The sequence below is a fragment of the Ambystoma mexicanum genome, chromosome 1p (assembly GCF_040938575.1).
Source record: "Ambystoma mexicanum isolate Mex_15411 chromosome 1p, UKY_AmexF1_1, whole genome shotgun sequence".
Taxonomy (NCBI): Eukaryota; Metazoa; Chordata; class Amphibia; order Caudata; family Ambystomatidae; genus Ambystoma; species Ambystoma mexicanum.
In genome coordinates, this window is record NC_090921.1 from 1,098,385,083 (window position 1) to 1,098,412,739 (window position 27,657).

General features: G+C 47.2%; 1 protein-coding gene across 3 annotated transcripts in view; it reads left to right on the forward strand.

Moving 5' to 3' along the window:
- Window positions 1-27,657, forward strand: part of ILVBL (ilvB acetolactate synthase like) — a 655,021-nt gene that overhangs the window by 469,579 nt on the left and 157,785 nt on the right. For all 3 annotated transcript variants that reach the window (XM_069604705.1, XM_069604708.1, XM_069604707.1), the window contains one exon: window positions 24,627-24,763. In XM_069604705.1, coding sequence (XP_069460806.1) covers window positions 24,627-24,763 — 137 coding nt within the window. The remainder of the gene's footprint in view (window positions 1-24,626; window positions 24,764-27,657) is intronic.

Here is a 27,657-nt window from a genome sequence, read left to right on the forward strand (position 1 = left end):
TCGTACAATAGGCCCAAAGGCCTCCAGAATTCCACAAATGCTTTAATCCAGTCGTACTGTGCCTGCTAAGGTCCCAGGACACCCCCATTCCCTATAGATTGCAAAGGAAACAAAGTAGCATCAATAAAACAATAGATGATATGTAACACATCATTATTCTATGGAGAGGAGTAAGCTGCAGTGACCTATTCTACAAAATGCTATAGTAAATCGCTGGTACCTGCAAGAAATCCAGTTTTGATCTGAAGCTCCGGGGATCCAAGAAAAATCTCACCTTACATGGAGGTGCAGGTTTTGTGTCATTTTCTTTTTAAACTTCTTTTTTTATAATTTTCATGTAAAACTTTAACAAATACATCAACTTTTAACTGTTTCCTCCTATAACCCTGCCCTCACCTCCCTCCCTGGAGTGAACATGCAGTAGTTGTCTGGGGTGCCTTTTGGTATTGATCCATGCCCTAATTCAAGTCCAAAAGCTTCAAGTACTGGAGGCACCACTGGCACCTCTAACCCTCTTTCAAGAAGGCCAAAACCTCATGCCCACTCCAGTGCCACCAAGTCCCATACCTTACACAACCAATCCTGGAAGGTTGGAATTTCAACCCCCTTCCATCTCTGCACCATGAGCAACATTGTTGTTAATGTTAGCACCGGGTGGGCCTTCCCTAGGCTCCCCTTCCCTCCCTTGCTTCCTAATTCCCAAGAACACCTTCTCCGGGACCTCTTCCTAAAAGGGTGTAGGTTTGGGGCGTTTCCATGATATATGGTCCCATGTCCCATTTCCCCTACACCTCCAACACTCCTGCGAGACCTCCGGGTAGATTGTGTAGGCGGACTAGGGGGTGTAATGCCACCTACAAATTAATTTGTACCAGCATTCTCCAAGTTGGGATGCCTTCAGTAACTTCGGGCCCGCCTCCACAGCCACCCTAGTTATTTCCTTCCCAATTGTTTTCTCCCATTTCCCCATGTATGCCCCCGGTGCCCTGGGGGGTGGCTTCGCCCAGTATCCTATATAGATTGGAGATGGGGCCCTTTGCCCAGTCCTGTGTAAAGAGACATTTTGCAAATGTCGTAAGTTGGCTGGTCTCCGCTCACTTGGTTTCTGGGTTCAGGACCCAATGTCTGATTTGACAGTACCGGAATCTGTCTTGTTCTCCACCCCAAAACATACTTTACATTAAACAAATTTCCTGATCGTCTGATCCTGGAATATGTCCCGTATCCTCCGGCAACCCCCCCCCTCCTGCCACCTAGAAAACACCCCTGGTTCCGTTACGGCGTGAAGACCAGATTACAAAGAATTGGTGCGAATGGGGACGGGAATGTCGTGATGCCATATTTCTTGGTCAGGGCGTCCCAGGTGTCTGTCAGCCGCTTGGTTATAGCACTTGCATAAATCTGTTTGGGCCTGTCCTACCTCTCCAGCCATAAAACCTCAGAGTTTCTGTCCCATCACTGCCTGGTTCACATCCATCCACAGCCTCTCCCTTCCGTCGGCAATCCACTCCCTTATCAGTCTAATCTGGGCCGCCTCACAATATAATTGAAAGTTAGGGAGTACAAGCCCCCCCGACACCCTTTCTCGGGTCCATCAACTGGGCTCGATTATCCTCTGCCTCTTGCCCTCCCAGATAAAGCTTCCAGTCTGCTTCCTTAGTTCCCTGAAGAAGCTACCCGGGACAGGCACTGGCAGCGCCTGGTAAAGGTAGAGTAGTTGGGGAGAGTAGCGATCTTTAGTGCTGCTAGTCGACCCAACCAGGAAATCCGAAATGGTTTTCCATTTATGAAGATCAGCTGCAATGGAGGCCAGCATGGGGGGGTAGTTAGCGGGGTACCACCCTGAGAGTTGCAGTGTTATGTGTATCCCCAGATATTGTACCCCCTTTGGGCTCCAGGCAAAGGGCGCTGAGGCCTTCAGGGATGCAACCTCCCTAGCCCCATCATCTGGTTTAGAATCTCTGATTTTGATTCATTCATTTTTAATCCCGAGGCCACCCCAAATTCAGTGAGAATCTTCCTGCATGCCCCTAATGAATCCTTTGGATGAGTAAGGGCGGGAGCATGTTGTCTGGGAATGCTGTGACCTTGTGCTGTTTCCCCAAATTGGATCTCCTGTACCTCATCCGATTCCCGCAATCCCAGCAAGAGGGGCTCTAGATATATTGCGTAAAGTAGAGGTAGTCCAATTTTAACTACTGGAGAGGGTCCCGTTGATAAGGAGTCTCGCTCTGGGGGAATTGTACTCCACCTGCACCCTACTGATAAAGTCTGTTCCCAACCCCATTTTCCCCATCACTCTGAACAGAAATGGCCATTCCACTCTGTCGAATGACTTCTCAGCGTCAAGGGAAAGTACTGTCGATGTTTTGTGACCTTTTTCAATGAGATGGGCTATCCATCTTATCGAATGTTTGGCGTCCCTGTTAGGCAGAATCCTGTGCAGTGCCCTTAGGGACCACTACACACAATTAAGACTACAGGTGGCAATACAAGTTTTACCTTTGGTACAAGCCTGTACTACTATGTTAAAGTGGTAGCAGTAGCGGAGCAGCCAGGCTTATCTCAAGAGTATATGAGCAGTAGCAGAGATTACACAAAGGGACCACAATTACTGTGACTCAAGCAAACACTGACTCAAGGTTTCAGGTAAAAAATAGGAGCACATTTATTTTTAAACCTTTGGTTATTAACACAACACTTCTATTAAATTTAAAACCACACGTTAAATACACTACAACCGACCAATTCACTTTGTACGGTATAAATCAAGGTAAGTACCCTGTGTTTGAGAGAACCGGTGTTACGAAACAATACACGTTACCGTGAATACGATTGCGGTCACTTTTTGACAGTTTGGTCTACTAAATAAACGCGTATCTGCGGCAAGAAATACTACCGGGGCAAAAATACACTTAGCACCTGAGATACCCAGAGAGAGTTGGGGCAAAAATCATAGGCAATATGTTAGTCAAGAGGCCGGAGCCAGTGTCCAGTGGAACCGGGTTCCTGTGTCGAGGATCACACGTCAGATAGTTCGCGATTCAAAGTTGCCAAAAGTACTTTAGATATTGTCAAATGTTCAGAAGCAAAAGTTATAAGAAGGAGGGAAAAATAAGGGCAGTCTTATAAGCGAGAAATAGGGATTTCACCCAAAATTCCTCAAGCAGGACACATTACCTTTTCAAAGAAGAAGCTGGTGCCACGGCAGTTGTTCCTGGTAGTTTCCTGTAGATCCACGATTCCTGACTTCGGCACGAAGGAGGACGATGGGGGGGGGGCGTCCTACACCACGCAGGGATGAGCCCGGCAGCAGCGACAATGAATAAAAGGTTCCCTCCTTAAAAACAAGAGAGGCTCTTCAGGTGGCTATCCGGACCACTACAGCAGTGTGCATCGATTTCGGCCACGAAGGCGACCCCTGGCTGAAGAAGATGAGCTGGCTATCTCCACCAGGCTCACGGGAACAACATTCCGGACTGGATCTCCTCTTAGTCGTTGAAGGGTAGATAACTCAGGACTGCAGCAGGGCTTCACCGGTACGGGATAGTTGCAGCAGTCGACCTCTCCTCCGCTTCTCTTCGGTTCCTTGTAGTTCCAGGTGCAACTCTCTGACTTCCAGCCCAAGAGACCTGCCTTTTATGCGAAAATCCCCCATTCACACAGCCTGGCTGTCAATCACATGGCAGGGGGGTTGTCCGGCCCAGACAACCACCTCAGCCAATCATGAAAAAGTGCGACTTGGGTTTCCTAGGATACCCTGTGCAGGGGGTGACTACACCCCTCCCTCACATTCAGCCACCTAGACACACAGGTGCCTTGAGGAGGGCTTCTTGGCAGAAGCCTGTCAAAAGACAGTGAACAAAGAAGGCAAACCTGGTTTGCCGCGCAAAGTAAAACACAAGAAGTATTTTAACAAAAAGAAATGGCGAATAAACCGCACCGGAGCCAAAAGAAAAAGTATTTGGTCAAGCGGGTTTAAGTTCAAGGCTAATACAATAGCCTACAATATTACCACGGTTATATAAAATAACTGCGGTAGAAAATTAGGGTAGATACCACTGCCACCAGCCATGTCTAAATGTTAAAAGAGCAAAACAATGCTCTACGAGGTACAGATAAAAAGGGCTAAGAGTTAATCATTCCAGTACTCCATGTAAGATGGAGTGTACTGGATCTGTGGTTAATTCGACTAAGTAAAGTCAATGGTAACTTTACCCTTTTCTGGGGGACAGTAGTCAGCCTCAGAAATGGAGTCGGTGGGAAGTCTGAACGACAACCCTGTGTCACTGCACAGAAGGTGCTGTGTGACACACAAAAGAGGGGGGCTACTGAAGTGGTGTACTCCAGAGTCCATAATCACAAAAACAGGTAAAAACACATAGCAAAACACAAGTAAGAGTGGTGAAAAGCTCACACTCTTACCAAGTGGAAAGAAATAACTCCAGAGATCCAGCAAAGCTGCCGAGGGACTCACTAGGTAAGGGAAATTAGCCATGAAATGAGAATTCTCCCTAACAGTCCTCACACAAACCCCGCCTGGTCCTAGTGTATTAATTTTGGAAGAAGGCCCTCTAATCGATTTTCCAGCACTTAAGTGTACATTTTTGCATCTAGCGTTGGTCAACCTATTGGTTGATACAAGCTGCACTTAGTAGGGTCTTTTTTTCGGTTGGGGAATAAGGGTCATTTTTGCCTCCTTCATTGCTGCCGAGATGCGACTCCCCCACCCCCCCATCCACTCCCTCTGTTCCCCAGAGCTGATTGAACAAGCCTGTCATGTGGGAGGCACAGGGGGACCTTGTAGAAGGCCACTGTATACCCATCTGGGCCTGTTGCTTTAATTACATTACAGACTTCCTCTTCGGTTATGTCCTTCCTTAGCTGTGTCCTCTCTTCCTTTCCCAATGACCGCAAATTTACTTTCGCCAGGAAGCTCTCCTGTTCCTGTGTAGACAGAGCCTCCGTCTTATACAAGTCCCCATAAAACTGCAAAGCATTTCTGGATATCTCTCGTGAGAGTGCGGCGACGGCCTGTGTAATCTACTATCACTGTTACCGTCTTCTTCGCCACTTCCCCCCTCAACAATCTAGCTAAGAGCTTATCTGCCTTGTTTCCCATGGCGTAGAATCTGACGACGTGATAGCATGGCCCTCCCTGCCTTTCTGGTTCTCAGGATACTCAGCTGACCCACAGCCTGCCTATGTACCCTCATATTTTTTGCGTGTTCAGCAGCTTACGCCTCGCTTCCTCCACCTCTGCATCTAGCTGGGTTTCTAGCTGTTTCATCTGCTTATCCCATCTTGCCTTGGCTGCTATGAACACTCCCCTAATATTTGTTTTGAATGTGTCCCAATGGGTCGCCACCCCACGTATCATGCTCCTTTATTTTCCTCAAAAAGTGAGGTCATCTTACCCTCCATGTTCGTCTCTGGACAACATCCCTTAATGTTAGGGAGAATTCTCATTTCTGTGCTAATTCCCTTCAACCTTAGAGACCCCTAGCTCTTTTGCCGGACTTTAGGACTTGTTTTTATTTTAACCCTGAAGTGAGTGAGCCCTTTTTCTCACTCTCTCATGTGTTTTGACCTGATTTGGATTATGTGTTTCCACTGGTTATGGAGTCTGACAAACTCCATAGGCATTAGCCTTTTGTATGATGACACACAGCACCTTCAGTGCAGTGTCACAGAGAAATCCTTTAGGCTTCTCGTAAGGTTTAAATACATTTTCTTGTGATAACTAATGTTCCCAAGAATAGTAAAGTGAAATTGACTTTACTTCTCTTTTCTCTTTGTAGGTCCAGCACACACCATCTTATGTGGAGTGCTGGGGGGTTAATAAGTAGCCCCTTATCCCACATTCTCATGTAACTTTTGTTATGTTACCCTCACTACTTTAAATGGCTGTTTGCAGTGGTTTCATTTTCCTATCATTGTGCTTTTCAACCACAAGCTGAATCCTCGGCCACAATATAGCACCGATGGGTGATCATTTTGTCAAAATGGCCCGGTCTTCTTTTTTCACCATTTTCTGTTTGTGAGGTCTTTCTTGAGTTTTACTCTGTGCGCCAAGCCAGGTGTGAGCCCTTTGTTCGTTTTGCCTTTAACAGGCTTCAGTCCTGAAGCCTGCCTCTGGCTCCAGTGTGTCTGGAAAGGCAGGATGTGAGGGAAGTTCCCAAAACTCTCCTGTCCTTTGTCTGTGGGAGTGCATAAATGCAACCAGTCCTGGCTGGCTGGCTGGCTGTCCTTTCAGGACAGCCAACCCGCTGTTTGAGTGACAGCCTAGGCTGTGCATGAATGCGAGAAACCTGCTTAAAAGGTGCGGGTTTTGGTACTAGAGTCAGGGACTGGGAGAAACAAAGAGGAAGAAACCGTAAACAAAGCTTGCTGCATCCTCCTGGACCTTTGAATTGCCCAGTGAACCCCTGCTGCTGTGCTGAAACTCCTTTTTCTGATCGACAAGAGAAGCTCGGGGAGGGACGACTTCTTCCCTTGGGTTAGTGGGACCAACTAACCCGAGACAAACGAGAACCGAGTGCAAGGGGTCAAGAAATCTGTAGTCAAGTGCAACGTCTGCAATCCGGCCACAAGCTCCAGGAGTCTACTAAGGACCCTCCAGAAGCAGAACAACCGGAGCTCGAGTCCCCTCACCAGAGTGCATGGCTCAAGGAGTGAAGGAAGCCCAATCGGTATCCAAGATCCATGGTGGTGCTGTTTACAGCGCGCTGAAACCGTGAAGTGCTGCAGATCCGAAAAGAGCCTGTAGCTGCTGACAACCTCCACATTGCTGCTGCAGGAGTCCACCAGACGTCCTCCCTCTTGTCTCCACGACTGAAGCTCAGGAACCCTGGATCTGCATCGCAGCAACAGGACAGAATCCAGCTGGACCACTCTTCTTCAAACCAGAGGTACTGTTTTGGGGTACTTACCTCAGTGTCTTTAGAGCTGTGCTTTTCTCAGTTGATACTTGCATTGGCTTACTTCAGAGTTGATTCCAACTCTGCTTTTCACAAGTGTAACAGCTTGTGACCCTACAAGTGATTTCTATAAAACTCTACTTTGTGCAAGACCTTTATCATCTAAGAAGTGACTCTGTTCCATAGACTGTGCTCCAATTGACTTTGGCTGTCCTGGCTCCCTGCAGACTCTTCAAGTCCATTGACTTTGATATTTCTGTCCCTCATTGGTGGTAACTTGATTTAGACTGTTATTGCTGGGAACGGCATGTCTACACTTTATTGGAAGATTTAAGTATACTCACATGCCCTGAGAACCTGTTTAACCTTTTTCCTTCCTTTAACATTTCCTTTATGCAACCTCAGAATCTGCAAAGTACAACTAGTGATATATAAATGCCGTTACTGTCCTTGTGAATGAAGTCACCTCTGGGTGTAGGAAGTGTGTAAAAATCATTTTGTACTTCGTACTCGAAGAGAAGGCACTGTAGGTCACCTTCGTCGACTTAGTTGTCGGACGCTTCCCCCAAGAGGGTTTCTTGCCCAACCAAAATGTCCACTCTGGTCAAGTGGGAGGCCTTCAGAGCAGATGCTCAAAATATTTGAAAAACAAAAGCCTCCAAACCACGCTTCTAGCGCGCCTTCAAGAAGCCGGGAAGGAAAGGGCTTGACCTAAATCCTGCACTCCCTCGAGCACGGGATGAAGGCCTGATCCTCATCGAGAGCCGTCAAGGCCTCGATCTGATGAAGTCTCATTGAAGGGTCAGTCGAGCCGGAAGCATAAGTTGAGGTCATCGACACCTTCGACGCCAGCCAAACCCTCAACGTCGACATCGACTCCAAAGGGATCGACGCCAGCTGCGCCATCATTGCCAGCCGTGCCATCGACGCTGATTGCCCAAGTCAAATCTACGGCGCCAATGAAGAAAATGTTGACGACTCTTCCAGCGTATAACCCATTATTTGCAAAATCCCTAATTCCTGAGAGAGCATATGTACCACTACCCAGGAAAGACTATTTTAAGTCTTTCTTCCATTTATGAAGAGAATGAGCAGTCAGATGAAGAGGCTCCATTTGGCCTTAAATTTGGTACGCCAAATGTACCTGAGAGTTTTATTGCAGAGGAGTCAAGGTTGAGGGGACCTATATGACCAACTACAGACTGCAAGTGGGGTGAATACGGAGTTTGGGAGACCAGAGGCTGGGGAGCATGCAGATGCGTTCCACAGACAACTCATATCTAAGGTAGTGGACTACATGGGGTAGAGTAGACCTCCATTGCTATTCGAACAAGATTATCTGACAGACATCTTAGATAAGGGTCCTCAGTCAGATCCCATATTACCATTTCATGTTGCTTTGCAGAAAAGGTTGGTGACGAATTGGGAAACACCGGAAACCAATCTGGCTGTAAATAATAACTTGACAAGAAGTTCCGTCCTTCCAGTAGTGACCCTGACTACCTGTTGAAACACCCCACTCCAGAGAGTCTGGTGGTGCAGGCAGCTACTGCAACATCTAAGCAAGCGGCTTACCCTACCATCCCTCCAGATAGGGACAACAAATGAGTAGATGGATGGGCAAGGAAGGTATTTTTTGCCGGGGGTATGGCACTCAAATTTGCCAACTCTGCATGTGGCCTTGCAAAATTTACGTTCACTCTATGAGACTGCATTTCCATGGCGGCAGAGCACATTACTGAGGGGGGTGAAAGAGACTAGTTCTTAGCCATAGTTGGAGACGGCAAAGAAGCCATGTGCAAGTCTCTTCAGTCAGGTTTGGATTCTGCCTTTAGCATCAGCAGAGCCATGGCTACCAGCACCCTTATGCACAGGTTTGCATGATTGCGGAAGTCTGGTTTTGCACCGGATGTGCAGTCCAGACTTCTCAATCTGCCCTTTGACGGGTCTCACCTTTTTAGCAACAAGACTGACGAGAGTCTTGAGAAAATGCAGACTTCGAAGGCGACAGCCAAATACTTAGGCAACGCTATTAGGCAACCTCAGCCTTTTTGACTGAGTGGAAAACCTTGGAGGGGTAGATATTTTCGCTACTACTCCTCAGTTGGAAGGGCGAGAGGAATGGGCAGTCAAAGGGGCCAAAGAAGGTTTACTCGTGGTGGATGAGGAAGGGATGCAAAGCCAGTTCATGCAGGGGCTTATTTACCATCTGCCGCTGCATCAGCCGCCTCAAAACCTCTCTGAGGTCTTGAGTCACAGTTCACCATGGGGGGGGGGGGGGGCAGACTGTCTCAGCATCTAGAAGAATGGCAAGACATTACTTTGGATGCTTGGGCCTTGGAAACTGTAGCCCACGGTTACGGCCTTCCTTTTATACAGAGACCTCAGAACAATCCACTGTGGAACCTCTCTTTGAGGATTCCAGATCTGCTCCTTGTGCAGGAGATTTTAACCCTGTTAGATAAAGGCGCTATAGAACCAGTGCCTGTAGCGGAGAGGAATAAGGGTTGGTTTACCCCTTATTTCCTAATACCCAAGAAGGACGTAGGACTGAGACCCATCTTGGACTTGAGATACTTGAACAAGTTCCTCAGGAAGGAAAAGTCAAGATGGTCACACTTTCTCAGATCCTTCAGGCCCTCCAACTCCAGGATTGGTTGGTGTCATTGGACCTTCAGGATGCTTATTTTCATGTGCCAATCCATCTCAAGCACAGAGGTTCACAGTTGGCGGTTCTCATTATCAATTTCGAGTTCTGCCATTCGGGCTGAGCTCCTCCCAAGGGTTTTCACCAAACTGATGGCGCTGGTGGCAGCGAGCCTCAGGAGAGGGGGGATTCACGTCTACCCATACCTGGACGATTGGCTGATCAGGCCACGTTCTCTGGAACAAGTCCTGGATCATCTCAAAGTCACCTGCCACTCCCTTCACAGACTGGCCTTCTCCCTTAATTACAAGAAGTTCCATATGACACCTTCTCAGAAACTCCAATTCATCAGAGCTGTTCTGGATACATTCTTGGGGAAAGAGATCGCCACCTGAGGTGAGGTCTCAAGACATTCTTCAGATGGTCACCAAACTTCGAAGTGGCCAGTGTCTCCCAGCCTTCGATTTTTTTTTATTTTTTTTATTTTTTGGGGGTTGTTCGGCCTCATGGCTTCCTGCATTATTCTGGTACAGAGGCCAGCCTGAGAATGATATCCCTTCAATGGGCTCTAAGAACTCGATGGTCCCAGTTCTCATGAAAGATGTCCGACCTACTTCAGGTTCCAAGCAGCGTCGCACAGGATCTTCTGTGGTGGGCCTGCGAGGACAACATTCTGAAGGGAGAACATTTATGGCAACCATGGCCGGAGATAACGGTAGTAACGGATGTCTCACTCACGGAGTGGGGAGCCCACAACAACGATCTCACAGTCGGCGGTCATTCGTCTCCATCATAGTCCAAACTACATATCAATCTTTTGGAGCTGACGGCAATCAGACTAGCGCTGAAGGCCTTCCTGCCCTCTGTATGAGGGAAAGAATGTCCTGATAATGACAGACAACGCAGTGGCCATGTACTCCCTCAACAAGAGTTTGGCAGTTCACCTAGCCGAAGAGGAGTACACGGCGGCGGACGCTGTGAACAGTCTCCCACCAGTGGGAACTAGCTCAGGAAGTCCTTCAAGAGATCTTCACCCTTTGGGGCACCCCTCAAGTGGACCTGTTCGCAACCAGTGTCAACCGGATGTGCGAAAGGTACTGCTCCAGGGAATTTCCTCCAAGAGGAGTTTTAGGAGACGCGTTCATTGTGAACTGGGAATTTCCACTCCTGTATGCCTTTCCTCCAGTCCCTGTCATTTCTCAAGTGATCAGGAGGTTCAGAAAGTTCGGGAAACGCATGATCCTAATGGCCCCTGATTGGGCCAGGCGGACGTGGTACCCAGACATTCTGGACATGTCCATCTGCCCTCAATACGTCTTCCACAAAGAGAGGACCTTCTTTCTCCAGATGAGGGTCGGGTTCTCCATCCAGAGGTCAAGACATTCAACCTTCATGCTTGGTTTCTCAGAGGTTGAGATACAAGGATTGGGACCTCCCGGATGACTTAATGGAGATTTTGCTTTCAGCCAGAAGGCCAGCAACAAAGTCTTTGTACTGTTGCTGTTGGAATAAATTCTGCAACTGGTTCAGAGAAAGGAATGTAGATCCTTTTCTATGTAAATCACTGGATGATTATCTTTTCTGTTATCTTCAGCCAATCTGGGGCTCCAGATTGGTACTATTAAAAGCTATTTGGCGGCACTGTCCATATTTAAGCGCTCGTCAGAAGAATGTTCATACTTCAAAATTCCACTGGTGACACAATTTCTAAAGGGGCTCAGCAACGTGTCCCCCCCACCCCCCCATCTCTGTTCCAGGTTTGGGAACCTTAATCTGGTTCTAAAATGTCTAATGTGTGCACAGTTTGAACATTTACATTCATGTCGGTAGCTCTTAACATCAGCCCGTAGAGTGAGCGAGTTGCAGGCACTTTCGTCTAAACCACCCTTTACTATCTTCCACAAGGATAGGGTTGTTCTAAGGGTTAAACCTTCATTTTCACCCAAAATTATTTATGATTTCCACATAGGACAAAAAATAGTTTTGCCTTGTTTCTATCCCCCCCACACTCCCTCATCCTAGCAAGGAGGAGAAGAGATTACATAGGTTGTTCCCTCGTAGAGCTTTAATCTTTTATATATCTAGAATGTCAAAACTCTGTATTGATGATCAGCTGTTCATTGCTATACGGGCCACAAACTGGGTCATGATGTCTCTAAGCAGACCTTGTCCAGATGGATCATTCTGGCCATTTCAGAATGCTACAGGTTGGCAGGGAAGGGTCCTCTGGAATGATTAAGGGCCCATTCCACCCGGGGCATGGCTACTTCTACAGCCCTGCAAAGGGGTGTCCCTATAAAAAATATTTGTGAAGCGGCAACGTGGTCTACTATCCACACGTTCACAACTCATTACTGCCTAGAATCATCCCTTTGTCAGGATGGTAGCTTTGGAAGCAGTACTGCACTCGGTTCATGAAAACAATTGAAATACAAATTATACTCCCTCCGCCAAACCAGATACTGCTTTGGGAGGCTATCAAAGATGAGGAATACGTGGGAGGGGACAATCCAGTCGAAGAACAAGTTACTTACCCCTAGTAACGTTCTTTCGACTGGATGTTCCTCCAATGTATTCCTCATTGCCCTCCCAGCCTACCCCACAGTAGAATTTTCCATTCTATTACAGCTTTCCTTCAAGGAGGAGTATGGTCAATCCTGTAGTTATGCAGGTATTTCTGATGTAAGGGAAAAAAACAGAACTGAGGCCAACAAGCTCTGCATGTGCTATAAATGCCTTCAATGACATCATCGTTCAGACAGAGGCCTTCGAGGGACATCGAGTTGATGCCATCGACACACATCGCTCTCTGCCTGAAAAACATTTCCAAAGCAGCTGAAGCTGGGTATCATATATCAAAAAGGAAGAATACGTGGGAGGAACATCCAGTCGAAAGAACGTTACTGGGGGGTAAGTAACATGTTCCTCTAAAGAATATCCACTAAATTTATGCTGATTCTGGAAAAGTATTTTAAATATATTTGATTGTTATATATCTTGCCCTTTTTAAAGAACGCTTATTTAAAAATGTATGTTAAATAAATAACTATTCATAACTGAAACCTTGAGTGTAAGTGTTACTTGGCTACTTGTATTTGCGAATTTCATTGTAACAGCTGTACAGTTCACATTTACCCCTCTTCAGATAAGCCTTGCTGCTCAGTCATACTACCAACTTGTGTAGTTCAGGCCTATACCAAAAGGTGGGTTGCCTAATACCAAGAAGATAAGTGTTGTGTAGTCCCGCACAGTGTTACTACATCAATTCTTACCTAACACTTAATAATTGTGACGGCGTTCCCCAGCTCCTGATCCCCCTGCCCCGACCCGCTACTTGATTCGTCATCGTGACTACCTCGTAATCTGCAATGCCCAGGGGCCCCGCCTCCACCTCTGAGACTTGCCCTAGGAGTGACGCTGACGCCCAAATGTAGTCAATCCGACATTGCGACCTGTGTACATAGGAGTAGAAGCTGAATCCCTCCATCTCCCCATACAGTCCCCTCCATGTATCCGTAAGACCTAGAGCTACAAAGCGTTGCTGCAGCGAGTTGGATGCTATTCCTCCCTTACCCCCTCCTCCTATCGACCTATCTAGTGTTCTGGACCAGGGCAGGTTGAAGTCCCCCCGTTCGAATGATATGGCCTTTTGCTACCGCCTCCATGACTCCAAAGAAATCCTTGAGGATGGACTCCTGGCCCTGGTTGGGTGCATACACCGAGGCAATCATACATGCCTCCCCGTTGAAGTCACCCACAATAATACATCTCCCCACTTTGTCCGCCTTACAGTCTGTTCCCCGAATGTCTACCCTGTCTCTGATGGCCAACGCCACCCCGGCCGATTTGTTTGGACCGGCTGCCTGATCCATTCGGGAGAAGCCCCTTATCAGAGCCTTGCCTGGTTTCATCGCAGGAGATGTCTCCTGCAGCACCACAATATCTGGGGCTATCATCATCGTGAATAATTCCAGCGGTTTTCTTTTCAGGGGGGACTTCAATCCCCATACATTGTGTTGCCTACCTGAATGCTACCACTCCCCTCGCCCTTTACTATTTGGTACCACTGCTCCCTCTCCCGACCTCCCCTAGTCCATCTAGGCCCTACCGCACCCCTCAGTGAATGTAAATACTTGGACACTCCCTCTTCTCTGCATGTTCCCGCCATCCCTCCCCCTGCACATGTCGACCCCAACTACCACTGATTCCCCCTCCTTGTACCCCACCCCCTCAACCCACCTGCCACCTTGTTCCGTTCCCCAACTCTGGGATCCACCCCCCCTGCCCTTTCCCCCTAAGAAAGCTTGCAGGCGCTAGCGCCCTCTCGAAGTCCAAGATGGAGCTATGTCCGCCGCTCCCAGTGCCCAATTTCAGACCCTTGTAAGTCGTCCACCACCACTGTTCACACCAAACTGCTTTACTTGGCCTTTAAATTGCCTCCTCAGTTCGTCCCCCCTCCTCCACCCTGTGCCCCCAAAGTCACAGTTGTGTGCCCCTTGGGGATAGCGGGGATGGGCCTACACCTTTTGTTTTTCTCCGACCGTCTCCCATCCCCACGGTCGTCGTCTCAGGCGATGCTCTGACTGTGCAGGGGCGCCTCCTGTCCGCTTTTCTCTAATTTCAACTGCAAACGGTCTAACCTTTTTTCCACTGATACTATTCGCCTCTTTATGCCCTCCAATTTGAAGACCAATCCGAAGGGGAAGGTCCATTTGTATCGAATACTTTTCTGGGTCAGTTCCCTAACCACCAGACTCCTTTGTCTACTCTTCAGAAGTGTGGACCCCACCAAGTCCTAGAATAATTGGATTTGAGAACCTTTGTACGTCCCGGGCTCTTTAGGTCTTGCTGCACGTAACACGCCTCCTTCTAGTGTACTGCAAGAAGGCGGCCAGCACATCTCAGGGCCTCCCCCCTGGTCCATTCCTACTTACGCCCATTCCGTGAATCCTGTCAAACTTTATCTCATCTGTGGTGACGTTCCCCAGGATGACTGCTAATATCCCTTGAATCTGGGCCTTCAATTCTCTATCCGCCACCGATTTGGGCAGATTCTTAATTCTTATGTTGATTCTGCTCGACCTGTAATTCGACATTCCTGGTGGCAGTGTTCAAACGCTCTATGGCTACGCTGTTCCCTGTGGTTTCTGACTCATATCCTGCAGGGCTCTCTCAGCTTGTCCGGCCTGTCTCCCAGTTGACACATTTCTTGCCTCATTTCAGCCAATACAGCATTGAGGTCTGACATTAATTGGAACTGTTCCTGAAACGTTTTTGTGAGCGTTGTCTACTGAGACATTAGGTCATTATGCAAGTCTTGCTTTAGTAGGGGTTCGGGTGATGTCTGTATGTTTGCCCCTTCTTCCCCCTCCATATTGGCCACGGTCTTGCCTGTGCCACTCTTATCCGTGGGCTTCCAGATTGTTAAGAGTGTGCCCGTCGGACTCCCCGCCTGTGCCTGCTTTGCTCCTCTTACCTTGGCTTCGACATCTGCCCCTAATCCTGCTGGGTTACCGGCCAAAGCCCTGTCCCGTCTAAGGGGAGCGACTATCCCCACTCCGGGCTTGCACCACACTCCTCACGACCTGTACTTATTTGCACCCTCAAATTTGTCCCTATAGTGTGCCCTGGTACCAACGTCCTCTCTTGGCCCTCAGAGTGGCCGGTGCAATCTGCCCGCCCTAGCACCACAGATTATCCTCGGTCCCTCTGCTGGGATCCCCCTCCCTCCAGGCCTGTCTTGCCTCCAAATTCACCCACAGCAGTGCCGCCTTGCAGCCACTTGGCTCCGGGCCTCTCTTCCGATGCAACCTTTATCCGAAGACTCTGCACTGCTGCTCAGCGCCCCGGCTCTGTCAGGGGGCTGTCTCGTTCCACTCTGCTCCTCTCCTCCCAGAGCGCCATTTCACTGCTCGGGGCAGCAGTGTCCTTGTTCCCGGTCCTCCCGCACTTTTCCTGCTCCTTCTTATGGCCTTATTTGCAGAGACCCGTCCACCCCCACACCCCTGGCATTGGGGCCTGCCACTTCAGAATGTCCCTCCAGGTCCTTGGGACGACCGTTCCTACCGGGGGAGGTTAGACGGCCTGCTCAGCCCAGTGGCGCCTGAACCACACTCTGGTGGCCTGGGCTCGATCTCCTCCCTGCTCCGCACTTCGCTGCCGGGAGACCAGGGTCTCTGCATCGGCCCGCCTCTCCACGTCCATGACGCCAATCATTGCTGCTGGGGTTTTTTCCCCTCCAAAAACGATAAGATGCACTCTTCTGAACTAATCATTGTTTTGTTTGCAAAGGAACAGGTGGAATTCACTGCTTTAAAGCAATCAGTAGTCAGAAGGACATTTCCTAAGTTTATAATTGCTATCAGAAAACTAACAGGCTGCTAAATGATAAAATCAAGTCTTGCTGCATGAGCAGTAGACTTCTTTGGGAATGTTCCCTGTTAGGCAGAAACCTGTGCAGTTCCCTTAGGGAACACTGCAAAAGATTTAAGACTACAGGTATAGCAGTAAACCCACTTGGTAGCAGTCCGCACCACCCAGATTTACCTGGTAGCTGTGGCTGAGCAGTCAGACCTCCCTCAAGAAGAGTTAGGCAGTATGTAAAGTATACACAATAGGTACTCAAATACAATAGCACAAGCAAACACTGACCAGAGCTTGGTTTCAAAAGTATATAGTTATTTATTTATTAAACACACATAAGTTGAAATCACTCTAGCAAAATATAGTAAAAACACTTCAAACACAGTTATAATGAAAGCAGTTTCAACCCTTACTCCTATCTAGACAACTCTAGGTTAACACCACATAATTCGAACAGAGGTGAGTGCTTAACGTTAGATGACACTCTAGTAGGTTCAAGAAAGGGATAAAAGAAACAGAAATAGGTTAAACACACCACTCTAAGGTCCAGAACACTTGCAATAGGCTCAAAGAAGTACAAAGTCACAGGTGAGCAAAAGTCACTAGGCAGGGCCCACTCTTAGAGTAGCCGGAGCGAAAATGTGCCCAAGATCACACTGTTATTAGGGATTCAAAGTCTTGCAAAGAGTTAGAAAGAGTTTAGAGTGGCTTAGAAAGTTTAGCCAGGGTGTCCCAGACACTCCCAGGTTCGAAAGCCGGGGGCTAAATCTACCCCGTACAGTCGGTGGCAAGGGAAGCCAGGCGGAAAACACGGTACCTTAAGCGGAAAGGATCCTCCAGCGGTGGCAGTTGTTCCAGGCAGTGGCAGCAAGGCTCGACGTCGGTCAGGGGAGAAGAAGTTCTCGCTGAAGAGCAGAAGAAGAAGGTCGTTGCACTGCCCGGGAAGAAACCAGCCGCGGAGTCCTCCGGTTAAAGGGTTGTACCGACTTTCGCGGTTAGGGGTAAAAGTGTGGTATTCCGGTTGCCGGGGTGCTTGGCACGGGCAAGGCGGCCACGAGATACCTCGAGAAGCGGAAAGAAGGTGAAAACTGGTTGTCCCCACCAGTCAAGGGAAGGAGCCACTCCGTTAAGAGTTCTCCTCGGTCGTTGGAAAAAGTGGTGAGACGGTTCAGCAGGGCTCCACCGGGTGGTGTCGTCGAAGCAGGTCGGCTCAGCTCTTCCCTCGTCGGATTCTTGGTCCTGTGGCGACTTCTGAAGTTCCAGTCCCCAAAGCCCTGCTTTTATGCAGCAAACCCCCATTCACCCAGCCTAGCTGTCACTCAAACATGCTAAGTGGTGAGCCGGCCGGCTCACCACTTGGGCCAATCAGGACGGAGTGCGACTTGAGTTACCAAGGTAACTCAGTCCAGGGTGCCTAAATCCCCCTCCACCCCTCCTAAGTACCCCAGACAGAGTGGCACCACTTTGGAGGGCTTCTGTGGAGAAGCCCGCCAAAAGTGGAACAAAGGGCTCCACTTTGGGTCAGAGTTACAGAGGCGAACGCCAACGCCATTTTAGAATCAAGTTTTGGCAAAAAGTCCCAACCGGAGTTATAATAATAAATATATAAACCGGCGGTATGTTTAAGGCTACCGTAAATAAATAATTAAATGTGTTAGCCTAAAACAATGGGAAATCCCATAGGGAAATATTCGCGGTCGAATATAAAAAGTAGTTTCCACTGCCACCAGCCAAAACTCGATCAGGGGGGACGGAGACGTGCCCCCTCGACTAACAGACCCTGGGGCAATCGAATTGCCCCAGCCAGTACGTCCACAATATGATGGTTTGTACTGGTTCTGTTCAGGATTCAAGACTAGCAAAGTCTTTGGTGACTTTACATGCCCTGGGAGACAGTAGTCAGTCCCAGGGTATGGAGTCTATGTTGGGGAGTCCCTAGGACACCCCTGGGTCACGGCACAGAGGGTGCTGTGTAACCCACATCACAAAAATACATAAGGCCCTATGGAGTAAAAGACCCCATAGCCCATTCAACACAAGGTTTAACCAAGAAAACACACTGCAACATGCCCAAGAGTGAGGGTAAAAGAGTCTCACTCTTGGCAGGAGAAAAAAAATAAACCCCAGAAATCCAGCAAAGCTGCTGGGGGACTCACTAGGTAGGGAAATTCAGCCTAAACAGAGAATTCTCCCTAACACTCGCCCCCCCCAGACTAAGGGACAGGAGGATTTAATCCACTCCTGGATGAACCTCATACCTCTAGTCGATGATATACATCCTAGAGAGTCCATCAGCATTTTGATGGTGACACCTTGACCTATGTTCAATGTAGAACTCAAATGTTTTCTTTTGCAAGCTAACGGACCTACAGACCCTTTGAGGAACATCAGTCTTTTTGTTATAGGGGATCTGGTTGACCAGTCCCTCAGAAGTTGGTACAACTTCTGAACCTATGTTAGGCTTTTTCAAGGGGTCCTTATAAAGGATTCCCTTAGATCTAGAGGGGCCTCCAAGGTTCCTCACCACCTCTCTTGTGGGAGCAGGTTGGGTCTTAGGCCTCTTGGTTGGAGGCGTTGGGGTTAGGCAATGTACCTGCTTCCCCTTCCTCTTAGATCTATCCTTACCTATTTTAGGAGTTTCCCCCCTAATATTAGGATTTGAGTTGGGGTCTTCAGTAGAAGGTCCAACAGTCTGAAGGTTTTTGGCCTTAGACTTTTCTTTTCTGGTTTTCCACCAGCACTGAGAATTACCAGTTCTCTCAGGTCCAGATAGGGGCCTAGTTGGTCTATCCACCTCTTCCTCAGAAGTAGGGGGAGTCAGAGACTCTGAGACTAGGGGAACAAGGATGGAGCTTGGTTGGGGCTCCCATGTTCCTAGCATACTATCCTGAAAGGTGCCTGGGTCAGAGGTCAACTTACTAAACCCAAGGCTTGTAGTGGGGTTCTCAGTAGAGGGTCCCACAGGCTTAGAAGGGTCCTTCAAGGTAGCCTTTCTAGCCAATTTGGTTAAGTTCTGCTTCTCCATACTGGGAGGCCTGGGGGTATGTGACACTACTCCTAGAGTTCTTAGGTCATTCCCCAACAGGACCTTCCCAGGTACCTCAGTCTGAACACTGACAGGGATCCTCACTGTCATGTTGTTACACTGAATGAGGGCTGGTAGAATAGGAACCATTTGGACAGGGCCTCCAGACATCTTAGTGGGACCTTTGGGTGCTTTGGCCACATCCTCAGGTTGAAAGAAGCTTTCATCCACTACTGTTCTGCTGGCCCCAGTGTCTCTCCTGGCAGGAGTATCCTGGCCATTGACAAGAACACTGTCCACATAATACACCTTAGAGTTAACAGGTAGGGAGTTATACACAACCCTATTCTGGGGACTAACCAGACCCATAGGCTCTAAGTTTACAGTTGCTTGAAGACCCAAGGGTTCTTCAGCAAAGAGTTCAAAGTGGGCACTAGCCATCTGTACTTCATCCTCAGGAGTGAAGGCTAAGGCGACTGAGCTGATCCCTGCAGGTTTACCCTTGCACTTGGGATCTCCTTTGATATGGTCAGTACCCTGACAGACATAGCATTGTCCAAATGCTCTCTGGAAGGGTGGCCTGTTCTGACCTCCTTCTGGCTTGTGGCCAGAAGGTACAGTAGCCTGACTAGGTTTCCCATGTGGCTTACCCTGGTTATTTTGTGGTTTGGGGCCCTCTTTGGGATAGGAATTATTAGAATTCGCTTTGGAGTCTGTTTTTGGCTGTTTCTCCCCATCCTTCTTCTGAGTTACCCCAGAATCCTTGTGAGTGGCCCTGTTGGCAACCCACAAGTCAGCAGCCCTAGCCAGTTTCCGGGAATCTAATTCCTTGGAATCAGCCAAGTGTTGTCTGAGCTCAGGAGAGCAGGCATCATAAATAGTCTCCAACATAAACAAATTCTTCATACCTTCATAAGTGTTCACCTTGTAACCCTTAATCCATCCCTCTAAGTTTTTCAACCCTTCACTCACCCAGGTAGCCCAAGGGGTACCATCATGCTTTTTGAGGCTCCTAAACCTCTTAAGATACTGGGAAGGGGTCTTCCCAAATCTAGCTATCAAAGCTAGCTTCACACACTCATACTCTTTCCTATCCTCCTCCCCCATCTCCATTACCACATCAGTTGCAACAGGGGGAAGCCTAGAGAACAACCAGGTGAGTAAGTCATTTCCTGTGATGTTCTGGAGCCCATGATTATATTCAAACAGAGACAACCAATCCAACACATCCAACTTAGGCTCATACATACCAACCAATTCTTTAGGCATCCGGGGTCTTTTAGGACTGGAACTTCTAGAGGAGCCAGAGAGAGAAGCATTCTCAACAGATAATTTCTTCATTTCTAGCTCATACTTGAGCTCCATTTCCCTTAGCCTTAGTTCTTTGTCAGTTTGAGCATTCAGTTTCTTATACTCCAATTCTAGTTTCATTTTCTCCAGTTCAAAGTACTGAGGACTAAATGTGGGACCTGGTAAAGGCCCAGTAGGTACAGCAGGTAGAGCAGGCAGAGGCCTAGGGGGGACAGTCACAACAGCCTCACCCTCCTCTTCTGACTCTTCCTCAGAATCATCAACATTTTGCTCCATGTTAATTTCAATACTGTCATCTACAGTTGCTGGAGTGGTAGGTTCCTCTGAACCCTCACCCAGACTTTGGTTAGCTAACAATCTTTCAATCAGCTCCATTTTCTTGCCCTTAGTCAGGAGGTCCTTATGTTTACAGAGCACTCTTAAACAATCAGCAGTTTTGGCTGCAAGGGACTTTTGACTATAGCTTTCTATAACTGACATGTTAGAGGTTTACTTTTATAGTGCTAAGCTTTGTGGTTAGTTGCACTAAGGTATCTAAAGCACACTAAAATGTATACTTAATACAAATCCCACCGCTGTACACCAGTGTTAGGCAGAAACCTGTGCAGTTCCCTTAGGGAACACTGCAAAAGATTTAAGACTACAGGTATAGCAGTAAACCCACTTGGTAGCAGTCCGCACCACCCAGATTTACCTGGTAGCTGTGGCTGAGCAGTCAGACCTCCCTCAAGAAGAGTTAGGCAGTATGTAAAGTATACACAATAGGTACTCAAATACAATAGCACAAGCAAACACTGACCAGAGCTTGGTTTCAAAAGTATATAGTTATTTATTTATTAAACACACATAAGTTGAAATCACTCTAGCAAAATATAGTAAAAACACTTCAAACACAGTTATAATGAAAGCAGTTTCAACCCTTACTCCTATCTAGACAACTCTAGGTTAACACCACATAATTCGAACAGAGGTGAGTGCTTAACGTTAGATGACACTCTAGTAGGTTCAAGAAAGGGATAAAAGAAACAGAAATAGGTTAAACACACCACTCTAAGGTTCAGAACACTTGCAATAGGCTCAAAGAAGTACAAAGTCACAGGTGAGCAAAAGTCACTAGGCAGGGCCCACTCTTAGAGTTGCCGGAGCGAAAATGTGCCCAAGATCACACTGTTATTAGGGATTCAAAGTCTTGCAAAGAGTTAGAAAGAGTTTAGAGTGGCTTAGAAAGTTTAGCCAGGGTGTCCCAGGCACTCCCAGGTTCGAAAGCCGGGGGCTAAATCTACCCCGTACAGTCGGTGGCAAGGGAAGCCAGGCGGAACACGGTACCTTAAGCGGAAAGGATCCTCCAGCGGTGGCAGTTGTTCCAGGCAGTGGCAGCAAGGCTCGACGTCGGTCAGGGGAGAAGAAGTTCTCGCTGAAGAGCAGAAGAAGAAGGTCGTTGCACTGCCCGGGAAGAAACCAGCCGCGGAGTCCTCCGGTTAAAGGGTTGTACCGACTTTCGCGGTTAGGGGTAAAAGTGTGGTATTCCGGTTGCCGGGGTGCTTGGCACGGGCAAGGCTGCCACGAGATACCTCGAGAAGCGGAAAGAAGGTGAAAACTGGTTGTCCCCACCAGTCAAGGGAAGGAGCCACTCCGTTAAGAGTTCTCCTCGGTCGTTGGAAAAAGTGGTGAGACGGTTCAGCAGGGCTCCACCGGGTGGTGTCGTCGAAGCAGGTCGGCTCAGCTCTTCCCTCGTCGGATTCTTGGTCCTGTGGCGACTTCTGAAGTTCCAGTCCCCAAAGCCCTGCTTTTATGCAGCAAACCCCCATTCACCCAGCCTAGCAGTCACTCAAACATGCTAAGTGGTGAGCCGGCCGGCTCACCACTTGGGCCAATCAGGACGGAGTGCGACTTGAGTTACCAAGGTAACTCAGTCCAGGGTGCCTAAATCCCCCTCCACCCCTCCTAAGTACCCCAGACAGAGTGGCACCACTTTGGAAGGCTTCTGTGGAGAAGCCCGCCAAAAGTGGAACAAAGGGCTCCACTTTGGGTCAGAGTTACAGAGGCGAACGCCAACGCCATTTTAGAATCAAGTTTTGGCAAAAAGTCCCAACCGGAGTTATAATAATAAATATATAAACCGGCGGTATGTTTAAGGCTACCGTAAATAAATAATTAAATGTGTTAGCCTAAAACAATGGGAAATCCCATAGGGAAATATTCGCGGTCGAATATAAAAAGTAGTTTCCACTGCCACCAGCCAAAACTCGATCAGGGGGGACGGAGACGTGCCCCCTCGACTAACAGACCCTGGGGCAATCGAATTGCCCCAGCCAGTACGTCCACAATATGATGGTTTGTACTGGTTCTGTTCAGGATTCAAGACTAGCAAAGTCTTTGGTGACTTTACATGCCCTGGGAGACAGTAGTCAGTCCCAGGGTATGGAGTCTATGTTGGGGAGTCCCTAGGACACCCTTGGGTCACGGCACAGAGGGTGCTGTGTAACCCACATCACAAAAATACATAAGGCCCTATGGAGTAAAAGACCCCATAGCCCATTCAACACAAGGTTTAACCAAGAAAACACACTGCAACATGCCCAAGAGTGAGGGTAAAAGAGTCTCACTCTTGGCAGGAGAAAAAAAATAAACCCCAGAAATCCAGCAAAGCTGCTGGGGGACTCACTAGGTAGGGAAATTCAGCCTAAACAGAGAATTCTCCCTAACATTCCCATTGTACAAATACATTCGGTGGCCACGTGGAGGTCACATCATAACTTTACCAGACACAATGGCTATCCACCCAGTCTAACCAGTCAATGGCGAGTATTCAGATCCTGTAAAAGGCGTGTCAAGGTCCGAGCTTGTGAAAGTGCTTCATTTTTAGCTGACTGCCTGTCAATGCAACCCTTTAGCTTTGAGTGACTGCCTCCTTACTGGACCGAGAGTGCACGCAAACAAAAAAGGCATGCCTCGGAGTCCCCAGGACTTTAAGGGACGGCATTAGAGTACAGACCTTATTGGGCTCTGCCAACCCGAAAATATTGTATATATGTATTTACAACGAATACAGAACACAGCAGCAAGACTACTCCTTACACTAAGAGAACACATCACACCAGCACCGAGAACACTACATTGGTAGCCAGTCAAAAAATGATCTTCAAAAGACTCTGCATAACACACAGAGCAATCCACAGCTAAGGAGAAGACTTCATGCACTGAAAAATATCCAGCTGCAAACTAAAACTAAGGTCCAGCAACTAAGGTTGCCTCGAACTGAAACAAAACATAAATTCGGATCAGCATTCTTCTGCATATTGATGAGACTTTGCAACTCGCTTCCAAAGGAAATACGAACAGAAGGTCACCTAAAATTCATGAAACTTAAAAACATGGCTCTTTAACTCACCAAGCTAAAAACAGAATACCAGCGATTGAAAACCGCCATCACAACATAAACTCTGAAACAGGATCACCCAGAGAAATGAAACACTCAACCCCAAACACCATAGAAGATAAACCCAACGCACCAAAAGACTCGGACGACCCCTGACTAACCCTACTAAAAACTCTCTAATACTCTGCATACCCGCCATCCAACACTGAAGAAATAAGACGCATGCCTTTGCCACAAAAACACTGCACTCTACAAGCACTCTTCTGACTCTCCAACACCCAAGACGGACATAAAACACCTACATACAACCACATACCGAACGCCACACAATGTCGATCTACCAAAAACATACCAGCACACAGTGACCATTTTTTCCAAACTGAAGCCACCAACAGCACATCAATGCTCGCTTGAGATTTTCAACAGGACTCTCCACAGGACGTATTCTATATGAAAGGAGCGGACTAAAATATCTCCATAATTGAAAAGCATAGTGAGCTGAGATACGTAATCCTGGTAATGGATCAATGTTTTATGTTTTAGCTGTAGTCCCTACAATTCCAAATTGATTTACTCTTTCCCAAAAGTGCTGTTAAAATACCCATAGTTTAAACTTATGTTGTGAGACAAGAAATAGAGGGTAAAAAGTGGGTTTACATTCTGTGGTGTTTGGAGTGTTTGGAGTACTTGGTAAGAGGATCTGGAAGTGGCAATGGCGGTAAAAGCAGTGAGAACAAAAGAGGCAGTGTAGGTTTTTTTCACCTTTCTGCATCATTAAAGGAGGGAGGATTTTCAAATACATTTAATTCCATTTGCATTCGTTTTCTGTGGATATCGGTACATTTTCAATCTATTTAATTCAGGCGATTTCTTTCTTGATCAATCTCATACTATTGACTTCAGTCACTTCCTCTAGGTTTGACCCTGGGGCGTGGGGGTCAATGTTAGTATCATCGTTTGTATTTTCACTTATCTCTTCAGAAAAACAGTTGAGGCTCTGGGAATACCCTGCTTCTTGGGCGGCATGGCCAGGGGACTACTGGGAAGAGACAGCCCACTCCACATCCGGCAGAACCGCAGAGATGCTCTGAAGAATGCTGACCTGGTTATTCTAGCAGGTACTACCATGTAACAAATTTGTTTGAACTATTATCCGCAAATGTCTTTTCAGTAACATGTATGCTCAAGAAGCAATATCGGCTTTAACGTTGTCAGCCAATAAAAGACAACGCATTTATGGAAAATATGAACACAGCAGATGCACATTGGAATGAGATGTACTGTGTTGCAAATGGGGATGAGTTTTCAAATCGTGGAAAAATAGAGTGCCAATATCTGCTACGGTGGCAGAATTGCTAACATACAATTATGCCGCTTTTGTATTGCTGGTGGCAAAAATGCAGTATGCAGCAATCCAGTATTTTGTGTACTTTTTACAGGGTTGTAGTCAATGCACCCCTTTAGTCCCCTCCCCCCATTAATACCGCTTTCATTAGCCCTCCTGTATGTAGGGGTAACTGAGATGCTACATCTGGCGGTTTTACCACTACTATAAAAAAGGAATAAAGGCATTTTTACACATTTCTTTTTACACATTTCTGTAGATGTTAACAAAGCACACAAACTAGATATAGGGGTTTTAAAAAAACATGTCAATCAGTATCTTTGGTAATCAATACGTATTAAACCTTTGAAGGTGGTGATCTGCCGCTAAAAGCTGCAATCGCTCATACTTAAAGGAATGGTTCGGTCAGAAATGTTTATTGGCCCTACGGGTCGGCCATGTGTTTTTAAGCCTATGTCGCTCGATATTAGAAAAATTTCCTATGGACCTTACCCGAGTTTTCGTCCATTAAACGAATGCGAAAGCAAGCAGCAGGGCGCATCCATTTTGTGATAATCCTATCACTTGCCCCATCGCCCTGGGTGAGCTGCTTTTGCGGCACTAAATCATATCCGCCGCCCCTGAGCCTAACATTATCAAAACATTCATATTCCCTGCCTCTCTCTGTGACATTACTGTGCTGCGTAGGCAAACACGCCCAGTCGTCATCTACGCGACTTCCACAGAACCCGGAAACCAACACAGATCAACTCACAACACAGCGCGCAACAATTCGAATATGAAACTGTACTTTAAAATCAAACAGCGATACGGTACATTTGGTAAAGTACATTTATTTGACATTAAATGTTTAGAGAATATTCAGCAATTGGCATATTAAATCGGAATGGAATTTCTTTTCTTTGCTCTCGATCCGCAAATCCTCTAAAGTTTATTGTGAGTCATGCGCTGTTCCTTTATGGTACATAGGGTGTTGGTTTTCGTTAAAAGAAGCACTTTGGTTGCACAGTGAATCACAAGGCTGTTCCATCAACTAGGCACTAGGCCACCGTAAAGGTTGATATGTTGCTTCTAGCTGCTAGCACTGCTATGGGCCCTTGGCGATCGTCCCATAAGATAGTTTATGTAGTGCAGTTGTTTACAAGAAGCTGCAGCTGGCGATTGAAGAAGCCATCTGCCGGGGTCGGCAATAGGTGGCAGTCCCAGTACGGTAGGATGTACCTGTTTTGAAAACATAAAAATTTAAATTAGTCTCACCAGCCGATCTTTATTACTATTATTCATTTAATTTATTAGGGCCAAGGTGAAACTATTTGCTTGCGAGGATAGTGAAATGGAGTATGTTCGGCTCTAAAAGCAATGCAAAAACTGACGAAAGAAATCGAGGTTAACACACAATGTAAAGATTTATTAGCGTTGAACCACTGAGAAACAACTGTCTACATGCGTGTCGAATGGGACCATGTATGCCCATGTGCCCGGTAGAAAGATGATCCCACAAATGTTTTACTTGCTCTTCGTTGTAATATGCCACACTGAACAAACAAGTACAACTTAACCTGCCTTTAACGGTACGCTATTGCTATTATATTCCGGTATAAAATCGTCTAAAGAGTTACTTACATTATATTTGCCATTTCCATTGCGTCGGCGTAATGCAGTCCGTAAAGCCCACTCTGTTTGTGCCAACGATTTTTCATATACTCAACTAACATGAAACTCGGTGTAGTTTCAGAATTTTCAGCCTTATCGTCTCTTACGTTATTGCACCCCTCCTTCAAATGAAGTCCTTTCGGCATGGTCCCTGTCTCTCAAGGTAAAAAAACAATAGAACCTTATACTGCCAGTGCGAGCCGTGGGCCTCTTCAGCCCGCGAGCAAAAAATCAAAGCCGCTGACCTTCACTCTAAATGAGCATACATTCTTACTTTGCAACATCCCGTGTAAAGCCATCTGTGAGAACTTGAATTTTCGACTCCATCTTTCTACTAGGCCTCAATGTGCTAATGCGAACTGGCTTCTCTCCCATCTGCAACACCTCGCTTGGCGCGTTCTAAGGCCCCCAATTTTGTCCTCGTTGTCCGCGAGCTTTGCAGCCCTAGAGAACCATAACTATGGAGACATTGACTTTTTGGGGGAAGGTCAGGAAAAGTATAAAGTACCCAAGGAGTTGAGTTGAAAGTGAGATTTATTGTTTGTTTGTTTTATTATTTGCAATGCGCAAGCCTCCCCTCAGTTAACAGTGCACAGCATTTACATGAGATTGCGAAGCTTAGTTACAGCAACAAAAATATATACATACACATATTGACAAGGTCAGCGATATGAGGTGAATAGAGAGAGAAGTCAAAGATGACACCCAGGTTGTTCGCCACCGAGGATGGTGAAGGGAGGGGTTAGGGTTAGCATACTTTGTATGTACACTGTACACTAACATTTTTTTCAAAAAGACAATCAGATTACAATGATTTAAACCGGGATTTGTACTTGTCAACGAGCTCTGCTTTGGGTGGACATGGCACAGTGGCAATGTTTGGTGGCAATGCATCAGTGCTCTGCACAGAATCGGTCAAAATTCCATGTCTGTGCTTCTCTAGTACATTAACAATAAGGCCTTTAACAAAGTCGAACTTCATTTCCTCATATACTGGTTTCACCACCGATTTCT